The 10,743-nt window shown below is 35.3% G+C and overlaps 3 protein-coding genes across 3 annotated transcripts in view; all 3 read left to right on the top strand.

The window, feature by feature from the left end:
• The first annotated feature begins 657 nt into the window (after nucleotides 1-657).
• LOC108243205 (C-type lectin domain family 12 member B-like) lies at nucleotides 658-5,093 on the top strand. The gene is made up of 7 exons (XM_017428493.3): nucleotides 658-774; nucleotides 1,352-1,429; nucleotides 1,549-1,644; nucleotides 3,682-3,849; nucleotides 3,959-4,122; nucleotides 4,245-4,357; nucleotides 4,442-5,093. The coding sequence occupies exons 1-7, from the start codon at nucleotides 708-710 to the stop codon at nucleotides 4,560-4,562; spliced, it is 807 nt and encodes a 268-aa protein (XP_017283982.1). The 5' UTR covers nucleotides 658-707; the 3' UTR covers nucleotides 4,563-5,093.
• A 2,358-nt stretch (nucleotides 5,094-7,451) lies between these two features.
• Nucleotides 7,452-10,743, top strand: part of LOC108243216 (C-type lectin domain family 4 member G-like) — a 19,755-nt gene continuing 16,463 nt past the window's right edge. Inside the window, exons 1-2 of the mRNA XM_017428505.2 lie at nucleotides 7,452-7,455; nucleotides 7,811-7,930. The gene's annotated coding sequence lies outside the window, so the exon portion shown is untranslated. The remainder of the gene's footprint in view (nucleotides 7,456-7,810; nucleotides 7,931-10,743) is intronic.
• Nucleotides 7,938-10,163, top strand: LOC108243206 (C-type lectin domain family 4 member G-like). The gene is made up of 4 exons (XM_017428494.3): nucleotides 7,938-9,089; nucleotides 9,187-9,350; nucleotides 9,473-9,585; nucleotides 9,670-10,163. The coding sequence occupies exons 1-4, from the start codon at nucleotides 8,576-8,578 to the stop codon at nucleotides 9,794-9,796; spliced, it is 918 nt and encodes a 305-aa protein (XP_017283983.2). The 5' UTR covers nucleotides 7,938-8,575; the 3' UTR covers nucleotides 9,797-10,163.

The raw sequence follows: 10,743 nt of genomic DNA, 5'->3' as shown, positions 1-10,743 counted from the left end.
CATCATTTTTGTTTTTGTGTATCACAAACAATAACAAACTAATGCCCAAAAATCCAAATTAGGAATTAGGATTTACAGTCAAAAGTGGAGCAGAGGTGACAAAGGTGCAGGACTTCAAGTCCTTAGGGTTAACTGTCCAAGAAAATGGTTGACAAATGGTTGTTGTATGGTTTGGAGACAAAAAGACAGGAGACAGAACTGAAAGTAGCAGAGCTGAAGATGTGGAGGTTCTTCTTGGGAGGGACAAGGATGGACAGGATTAGGAATGAGGTCCTCAGAGGTCCAGCACAGGTTGAAGGACGGGGAAATAAAGTTAGAGATGCCAGACTGAGATGGTTTGGACATGTGCAGAGGAGGGACAGTGGGTATATTTGTAGAAGGATGTTAGAGACGCAGCTGCCAGGAAAAAGGACAAAGAGGACATATATGGATGCAGTTAGAAAGGACATTGAGGTACTGGAGTGAGGACGGAGGATGCAGAGGACAGAGTAAGATGGAGGATGAGTCGCTGTGGCAACCTATGAAAAGGGAACAGCCGAAAGAAAAAGAAAAAAAAGAAGTCAAAAGTGGAAGTTTTAACCTCCCAGACCTGTGAGCCAGACTCTTGCAGAGGAAACACCTACTTCTCCTAAATTAAGCTTGTTGCTTCGTCACAGTCTCAACATCCTTCAACAAGTCAGGTCATATTTATTAGTCAGGCTGCAGACATGGCAGAGGAAGATGTTACCTATGCTTCTGTGGTTGTCAAAGGCAAGAAACAACCCCTATCAGAAGGTAAGCTCAATTTTTAAAAGCACTTAAATGAAGAAAATTCTACAACTGATGCATTTGTCTGCATCTTTGTTCATGTAATAATTTTCATGTGCAATGATGATTTATCTCACTGAAGTCCTAAAAAGGATAAAAGTGGACTGAGAAAAAAAACTTGAGCTAAAAATGACAAAATATACTGTAAAACTCAAACTTCACTGTTCCAAGTTAGACTGTTAGAATTAATAACTTTACTTTTATGTTCTTTGTAATGACAGACAAACAGAGTTCAGCATTTCCTGCTTGTAACCCTTGCTTTAGATGACTGTATGAATTCAGCTCTCTAAAAACAATGTGACTGTGTGACAACAAGTATTTAACAGTTTCACAGTTTCCTCATTTTTGGATCTGTTGATTTGTTGTGTATCTATAGCTATTTGTGAGAAAATATGATCATGAGAATATCTCGAGCACAACAACATATGTTGTTCTGGGGGAAAAAACAATCCTGAATGATACTGACCATATCAAACAAAGTGTTCAAATAAGACTTAGCTTTTGTTTGTGAGGTAATTAAACACTAACTCTCTAACCTTTTCAGCTAAAAAAGAAGAACAAAGTGTGTATGATGAGGTGAGGGTGCGCAATGAAACAGCACAGCCAACTGCTGATGCAAAAGGTGAGTCAAAAAAAATGCATTTTTGGTAAATATCTCTCAGCTTATGTCTTACAAAGCTGGAGGAGGAAAGTTGACAAATGTGTTGTGTAAAAGGTTGAACAAGTGTATTTCTCATTTAGACTCAGCAAGAAGACATGGGTACCTTCAGCTGCTGGCTTGTTGTTTGGCTCTTTGTGTCCTTTTGGTGTTGGTCATCATTGGAGTCATTGTTTATCGTAAGTAAAGAAAAAGAAATCCAACAAGATTTTCTCAAAGAGAATTAGAATCTTATTTTCCCAACAACTAAAGTACTGTTTTCAATTTAAATCACTTAAAAAAAAAACCCTGACAAATGAAAATTATTACCTGTTTATAAAATAACCAGGTAACTTAAAGCTGAGTGTGTGGAACAATTATTAAATATTTTAGATTGTATGTAAAATGTATTGTTTGGGGTCTTATAACCAGTCTGTGAGGAGTCAGACAACAGAAAAAATATATATATATATTACTAATTCATGAAACTGAAGCAGTAACATTTCCCGGGCATAAATATTAGTAGGGCAGACATTCTTTTTCTGGATCACTAACCAGACAAAGTTTATAATTTGCATTTTATTTTGGGTGTAAAAAGACAGGATGTGGGTACATGACAGCCTGCGCTCAGCGACAGATCAGCAATAAACTCCACCAAAAACCTCGGCCGATTTAACATAAGGGAAGTAAGTTTATTTGTTCACTCAATAAGTTGTATTTTATAATCTTTTTTAAAATTCAATGTAACTTTCAAGTAATCTATTAGTTGAGCAGATAATTTTCTAGGGTGAGTTAGATGTTCTCGTTTTGAAATCTTAAACATTTAACTGTTATAATTCCTGTAGTTTGTGTCAAATTTAAGGTATTTTCATACTTTATCCAATGGTGCCAAATATTTCAGCTTGCTCAAACTTTAATGTTTTTATCATATTGCTTGTTGTTTAATATTTATTTTGTTGCTTTTTTGTGCATAAAGTTGTCTCCTTTTGTCTCCCTCCCTTGGGTCTAGGTTGTGTCTCGTGAAAACAGTCCAGTCTAAAAATTAAATCAGGGAAATGGACACCTCCTCCACCCACATCCATCCCCACCCTAAACAGGAGTACAAATTATTTTATTAAAAAGCTGTGTGTGCAAACATATTCACTCCTTTGCTTTAAACCCCCAAACATTAAGTTCAGACGCCACATAATTAGTAGATTACCCACATTTGGACCACCTGAGGGTAATCTGAGTATAGACACAGAAAAGGGGCCTACATGTTGGAGAAAATATCCCGTTGTTTATCTCCCCTCTGTCTTTAGTTTTATGTCTTCAGATCATGTCTGTTATGTCTGCTCCAAGCTGCTGACTGGTAATTTAACTTTAATTTGAGCGTCACAGATGGATTTTTAAACTAAAAATCTCCACTTTGGGACACAGCAGGTTTTGTTGCAACTGTTCCTGCATTAGAAAGATCACATGAGGTCCAGCGTTAGTAGTGGACACATCTATGAGCTAAAACCAGCAGAATGTGTCCACAGGTCAGAATAATTTACACCCCAGTGAGGCTCAGAGGTGCCGTGCAGTTCTGATCTCTGCAGACAGGATTTATGTTAAATCTACTGACTGATGCTGGCAGCGATCTGCTCCACCCCATCACTGTAAATAAACAAGAACTGAGAATGAATCACCAAAAAACATTTGAACTTCCATTTAAAATTGTCCAAATAAATAAAAAACACACAAAAAAAAACAAAATAATATACAGCAGGCTAAGTAATTTACATTATTTAATAGGTGGAACTACTTTGGGTAGTTGTGAAGCAAATACATTTTTTTATTTTATTTATTTATTTATTTATTTATTTATTTATTTATTTATTTATTTATTTATTTATTTATTTGTTTGTTTGTTTGTTTGTTTGTTTGTTTGTTTGTTTATTATTTTAGACGTGGCAGTGCTCCAGCTGCCAAGCCTGAACTTGAGGGAATTGATCTGTACTCTGATAAAATACTATCAACTTGGGGGAAAAAGTTGAATTTATTACTATTTTCTATTGAACAAATTGTGTAGCTTTTTATTTGCAATAATTCATGAGTGTAGGTAAGATGAACCAACTGAGAGGGAGCCAACAACAACTGCTGGAAAATCACAATCTGAGAAACCTTCAGATTAAACTCAAATTATAAAAATTTAAAGGAGTACAATAATCTGATTATCCAGTTTAACAATCTGACATAACATTTTATTGTTTCAGAAATCAAGGTTGCAAAGCTGACAGCAGAAATCCAAAACCTGAAGGAACAAAACCAGGAGCTGCAGAAAAATCTAACAGAACAAATAGAAAAGATGGAGGAAACTCAGAATGAGCTCAATGTGAGTCGAGCTCAGTGGAGCATTGATAAGTACTGCAAACAAAGTACTGGTATGTAGATCCTTTTGTGTTCAAACAAACAAACAAAACAACAACATCAAAAGAAACAGAAAACAGTTCTGTTTATCATAATGTTTATTATTTGATTTTGTTGTTTCAGACAGAAAATGTGAACCTTGTCAGAAAGGCTGGTCACCTTTTCAGTCCAGCTGTTACGCATATAACAATGCTGCACCCTCTGATCAGAAAACCTGGGAAGAAGCACGAGAAAACTGCACAGGAAAGATTTCAGATCTGACTGCTGTTGCTGATGAAACAGAAAAGGTAATGAGAAAACTGTTAAACAACTCATATAAACAGAAAATGTCTGTTTTCGTAGAGAGTGTTGATCGTGTAAGTAAAGTATTTACAGTAAATCTCTGATCATTTTCTCACATTCTTCTCAGTCTCATGTCAGTAGTATCAGTTTTCCTGGATCAGGGATTAATGGGTACTGGATCGGTCTGAAAGCTGTGGAAGGAAAATGGAGATGGATCGATGGAAGTGAGCTGACCAATAAGTAAGAAACACACGAATTCTTTCATTTTTAATAACAAAAATCCATCAGCATTGCTTTAGTTTTGTTCTTTTTCTTCTTCTTCAGTACCTGGGTGAATCAACCTGCAAATGAAAATCAGTGTGTAATTTCTGTCAAAGATCAAGGNTCAGTGAGCTGTGGAGACAGGATGGCATGGATCTGTGAAAAGAAGGCTTTATCTGTTTAAACACAGATTATTCAGACTTTGAAAAGTTATTAGGAAATTTGGTCTAACAAATTCTTTCTAAATGTAAATATTAACATTTACAATTGTTTTTTGTTTTTGTTTTTTTTTTACAAATGAAGAAGTTAGATTACTTTTGGTAAATACTGGTATATACTTTTCTTCTACTTCATGTCTGGGTAGCAAAACTGTTTCCTGTCTGTAACGTTTTAAATGCTGAGGTGATGAACAATGTAACTCAGCTTAAAGCCAAAAACAATTTATTGTTATATGGAAAAATGTTTTTATAACAAAAAAATCCCCCAAAAAACTAACTTCAAATATAAGATTGTTATTACTGCTGTCAGGCAGTTTTCAGAAAGTTTTCAAACACCAGTAACAGTTAAAAATCCATCTCCATAAACTCATTCTGAATGTTAATGTTTGTGGAGACTTCACTTGTTGAACATAACTGTTATTACTGTTAGCTCTTTGTAAATTTACTTTGTGTGCATGTCGAAAAAATATTTTATTGAAATAAATGATCAGAAACTGCATGTCTCAAAAGTTGTATGGATATAGAAAATGACATGTTTCAAATATGTAAATGAAATACATGAGCCATAAGTCATAAAGAGCCTTCTAAAAAAGTTTTTTTTCAGTTCTGTAAATAATTGACAGCAGTCTGTACAATGTGACAGTTGTTCTGTGTTTATTTAAATGAAAGTGCAGAGGTTTACATGAATTTAAGGTAAGCAGATAAAACTTACTGAGTTTCTTCAACTGACATACCTAAATCTCCCCGATCATGTAACTGATGACGTTTGAGGCTTCTTCGTCACAATGAGACACCAGAAGTGATGTGGCTGATCCACATCTTTTATGCAGCTTCAGATATAAAGCGATGAGAAAAGCTCGGCGCTCCGTCTCTGTTTCATAACGTTACAAGACACCTTCAGTGATGGAAAACTGTGGAAGAAAACAACCTTGTGTTGTTTTATAATTCTTTTTAGGCATCTGTTGTGGACAGCACAGTAATAATTGAACTACAGAGAAACATGTTTTTCTTACAGTACATATGACCTAACAAAGATGAGTCGTGTTCTCTGGACAGGTTCTTCTTGGTTGAAATGTTTCGTCTTTTATCAGAAAGACTTCTTCAGTCTGAGGAGCTGGAAACAAACTCAGCTTTACAAGCAGCACCTTCACACAGTGAATCAACCAGCTGGTTGAGACAACTAGTTGTGGGTGTCACAACCAACTGGTTGATGTTAAAAAGCAACTAAGAAGAACTCGTCCAGAGGACCTGACTCAACCTTGTAAGATTTTTCTACCTGGTTTATTTAGCATGCATCACAACAGAACATATGACAATAAACACTTTAAATATTGAATAATATCACAAAATATAAAATGATGATGCTAAATGTCTCTTAGTGACTCTTGTGTGGATTAAATGATTACAGATAATGAATGTTATGGTATTAAATTGTTGTGTTTAAATCATTTCTGATAGAAGTGAGTATTTAGTTTGCAACCCGGAAAGAAACAGCGAGCGTGTCTTCCTGTAATGTAAAAACGCTGTCTGTGGTCTAAAGTCTGTGGTTTAAATTCTGTGTTCAGACCTTTTGTTGATGCAAATGTCTTTCTGAGCCAAAAGCAGAAGTTGATCATTTCAGAGCTGTGAGAGACTGACTTGCATCAAAAGAAAGTCTCACTTCTCCTAAATGATCTGTCGCCTGGTTGCAGTTATATAACTCTCTGCAGATCTCATTCAGCTCTCAAACTAAGAGCGATGGCAGAGGAGGAAGTCCACTACTCTTCAGTAATATTCAAAGCTAAAGAACAGTCTCGCCCAGAAGGTAAGAGAATAATCTGGATTCAGATTTGATGTCTTTGTTTGTTTGATAAGTACTGGGTGAAATGTTCATTTCTTATGAGGATGTTATTTTCAGTAAGAGTGGACAAAGCAACAATAAACATGTAAATAGTTATTTCTTAAGTGTTTCTTTGTGAAAAACAGTTTAAAATTAAAGTCTTTTCCCTGAGTTTAACTTTATCAGGCTATAAGTGAATACACTAAAAAACGCATAACTTTAAAGTAAAAAGAATTTATGACCTTTAATTATTGATTAATGACCACAAAACATTTTTAAATCTTTTAACTATAGAAGAAGAGAAGACTGTGCATGATGAAGTAAAGGTGCTCAATGAAACAACTGAACAAAGAGAAATAAATGGTGAGCTGTAAATCGATAAGACAAACTGAAGTTTCATTAGAGACACTAAAGGGGCGTCTTCTGCAGCTATGGGGACACAAAATCTGCAGATCAAGACAAACCTCTCCTACATAATTTCTTGCACCTTGCTGGCAAAGTTTCCCTCAGTGATTGTGGACAGAAACAAGAAACGTAAAGAGGAAAATTAGGTGAAATACCAAAGTTGCACTTTTCTTCATAATTGCAAGTTCTGATTAATACAAAAATGTTTCTTACAAATAAAAACAAACAAAAAAAGAAATTCAAAATTGTTTATATTCAAAGCTAACCTGTTAGTCATTGTGTTCTTTGGGGACTTTTACGTTTTAACTTAAACATTTTAATGGCGTTAAATTGTTGCTTCAAGAACATTTTGGTGGTTTTCTGTCAAAAATGTTTAATTAAGACTTTCCCAGGATGTTAGGCATTTGTTCTGTTATTTGATATTTGTTTAAAAATAATCATTGCTGTCATCTTAGCTGCAAGTGAAGGTTTAGGATTGTTGAAAATACTTCATACATAAGACAAACATTTTCTTTTTTCATTTTGGATGTGGCCTATTTTTACATCTAAACTTTTAAACCTTTCAGCTACAAAAGAGGAGGAGACTGTGTATACTGAAGTGAGAGTCCGCAATAAAACACCTGAAGAAACAACTGGTAAGTTGATACAGAAAACAAAGTGACAAAACTGCTTCCCCTTTATTAAGAGCTGTTATGGCTCTTAATAAAGGGGAAGCAGTGTAGAAGCCTTTCAGCTTTGTCAGCTTTTAACTCTAAACCGCTGGAGCGACTCTTTCATTTTATTTTAGCATTTTGCACACATGGAGCTCCACAACTGCCTACTGTCTTTGAAATCTGAGTGACTTTCTTTAGAGACGCAATTAGTGTTTCATGGAAACATGGAGCATGGGCTCTCCAGAACAGAAGTTTGAGCAGAACCACAGTAATTATAGAATCCTCACTGGTGTCATAAAGCTGCTAAAATCATGTGCTAATGTCTGTTTTGTCTCAGCTGGACTCTTGCCCGATAAGGAAGCAGAAGGCAGACATCGATATTATCGGAAGTTGGCTTGTTGTTTTGGGATTCTTTGTGTCATTTTGCTGTTTGGAGTCATTGGAGTCTGTGTTTACTGTAAGTATGACAAACAGGCAGTTCCTGCTTAAACCTGCATCACCATGAAGAATAATATACACACAAAAAACTGTTGCGTTACAAACAACCCAATTTGTAACCCAAGGCTGGGTCAATTGGACCCAGATAACCCCTGCTAGTTTTAACTCTGCACAAAGCCAACCAGGTTCAATATGTTTTTACAAATTGTTTTTACCAAACTATTTCACTTATTGCATATTAAAACTGAGGTCCAATCAGGTTCAGTTTGGTCAACTTCTGACTTAAAATGGCAGACAGTGAAAAGTGACAGAACAGTTTCGAGTGAACTAAAAGATGGGAAGAGGACAACTTACTGCACATAACTTTGCTGCACTTCAGGTCAACTCTCTGGACCTGACTAACGCACAACATATTAATGTTGCAATGGTAAATGGTGCAGTGAGTTATCATTGTGTATTAAATGCAGTAAGTTTGTTTGCAGTGAGTTGACAAAACCCCCTGAATGAAGCAATAATTCACTGCAAGTGTGAGTCTTTTTGAAGGTTTTGACTGTTTTCACAAGTATTTTAAACACAGTGGAAGCCTACAAGTCTAAAACAAACTAATATAAACCTGATTTATACATATTCAACCAGGAATACTGTAACTTGCAGCTGTGATAGTATGGCAAAAACTAAATTGAAAAGCCCAATGTTACCTTGCCAGTGTTTGTTAAAAATAGGTTTTTTGTTTTATTTTGTAGTTGTTTTAATTCATCAGAGTGATGTGGATAAGTTGAACCACTTGAAAGCCAACCAATCAGCTCTACAGGCAGAAAATCTTAACCTGACAAACCTCAACTTCAACCTCAGCTCAGACTATAATACAGTGAAAAAGGAGCGTGACAACCTGACGATGCGGTTGGAAAACTTGACACAGACATTAACTGTCTCAGAAAGCAAGATCAAAAACCTGACTGGAGATAAACAGGAGCTCACAATGAAAAACCAGAACCTCACAATGAAAAACCAGAATCTCACAAATAAAAATGAGGAGCTCACAAAGCAGAATGAGGAGCTGGAGACAAAGACAAACAACCTCACAGACCAAATAAAAACCATGGAGGAAACCTGGAATAAGGACAACATCAGCCGATCTCAGTGGAGCATTGATAACTACTGTCCCAAAGAAAATGAAGGTTTGTCCTTTTGTGTCTAAAACAACAAATAAATAAACAACAATAACAATATTTTGTATTTCATAATATTTTTATTATTTCATTTTTGTTGTTTCAGCCAGAAAATGTGAACCTTGTCAGAAAGGCTGGTCACCTTTTCAGTCCAGCTGTTATGTATATAACAATGCTGAACCCTCTAATCAGAAAACCTGGGAAGAAGCACGAAGAGACTGCAGAGGAAAGATTTCAGATCTGACTGCTGTTGCTGATAAAACAGAAAAGGTAATGAGAAAACTGTTAAACAACTCATATAAACAGAAAATGTATGTTTATGTAGAGAGTGTTGATCATGTAAGTAAAGTATTTACAGTAAATCTCTGATCATTTCCTCACATTCTTCTCAGTCTCATGTCAGTAGTATCAGTTTTCCTGGATCAGGGATTAATGGGTACTGGATCGGTCTGAAAGCTGTGGAAGGAAAATGGAGATTGACCGATGGAAGTGAGCTGACCAATAAGTAAGAAACACACGAATTCTTTCATTTTTAATAACAAAAATCCATCAGCATTGCTTTAGTTTTGTTCTTTTTCTTCTTCTTCAGTACCTGGGTGAATCAACCTGCAAATGAAAATCAGTGTGTAATTTCTGTCAAAGATCAAGGATGGAAGGCAGTGAGCTGTGGAGACAGGAACGCATGGATCTGTGAAAAGAAGGCTTTATCTGTTTAAACACAGATTGACACAGAGAAATGCATTTTACTCATGTAGAAATTGTACATATGTGGAAACTGATGTCTGTTTTGTGTGTCTGACTGATGACAGCAGTATTTAGACAAGAAGACTCATCTCAACATGACCCGCAGCTTTCTTTGCTTTTTTTTACTTTACCTTGACAAACTTGCAGGTTTTTTGATACTTAATTTTAAAGACGTCCATCTGCTGTTTGGCCAGTAGAGGGAGCTGCAGAGCTGTAGTTAATTTTATTATTATTTTTTTGTTGTTGTTGATGCACAGTCTGTATCACGTTTTATGATATAAATATTGTAATGAGAAAATGCATCTTTTTTTCTTTAATTACATAAAATGCTTCAACTTTACTGTTGACTTGGTATGCAAGAAAATATGTGTTTATTATGTTGCAATACAACCAAGAAAGAAGGTGTGGCTTCATAAAGATTGAATATTGGATTTTCTTTTTCTTTTTCAGTCAAAGTTAAAACAAAATAATATAAATAATAGATTTTTTTAACCTAGTAGGATGAAATGAACAACTGAAGAAAAAGCAAAGACCTGAGAAAAAAGATTTTGCTTTGAAAATATCCTGGGAAAAGGATTTTATAATTGAGTTCAAAAGAATAATAATAACAATAATGATAAGATTAATAAATAAATATAAAAATATTTTTAGGCTGATTTTCTGCTTTGAAATATTACTCCAAATCTTATCATTTAAAATAAAACCTTTTTTGGTCCAATCAAGCCAACAAGAAAGCCATTTGAAAAGACTTGGTATATGCAGTTAAAAACATTTTTACTTGCTGTTTTATTTTAAATTGTTCAACATGTAGCAACACTTCTCAGCACTGGCGGGAGAAGGTACTCGCTGCAGCAAACAGAAAGGGGCGGGGACGGACCACTGTCAGCCTCTTACCTTATATGGAAATGGGACCATTGCA

This window comes from Kryptolebias marmoratus, linkage group LG16 (genome assembly GCF_001649575.2).
Source record: "Kryptolebias marmoratus isolate JLee-2015 linkage group LG16, ASM164957v2, whole genome shotgun sequence".
Taxonomy (NCBI): Eukaryota; Metazoa; Chordata; class Actinopteri; order Cyprinodontiformes; family Rivulidae; genus Kryptolebias; species Kryptolebias marmoratus.
The sequence above is the reverse complement of the archived record's forward strand: the minus strand, read 5'-3'. Positions and strand labels throughout refer to the sequence as shown.

Bases quoted from the DNA above. Each gene is read 5' to 3' on its own strand.
- LOC108243206 (XM_017428494.3), top strand. From the start codon at position 8,576: ATGGCAAAAACTAAATTGAAAAGCCCAATGTTACCTTGCCAGTGTTTG. The intron at 9,351-9,472 runs GTAATGAGAAAA...CATTCTTCTCAG, and splicing joins TTGCTGATAAAACAGAAAAG to TCTCATGTCAGTAGTATCAG. The intron at 9,586-9,669 runs GTAAGAAACACA...CTTCTTCTTCAG, and splicing joins GGAAGTGAGCTGACCAATAA to TACCTGGGTGAATCAACCTG.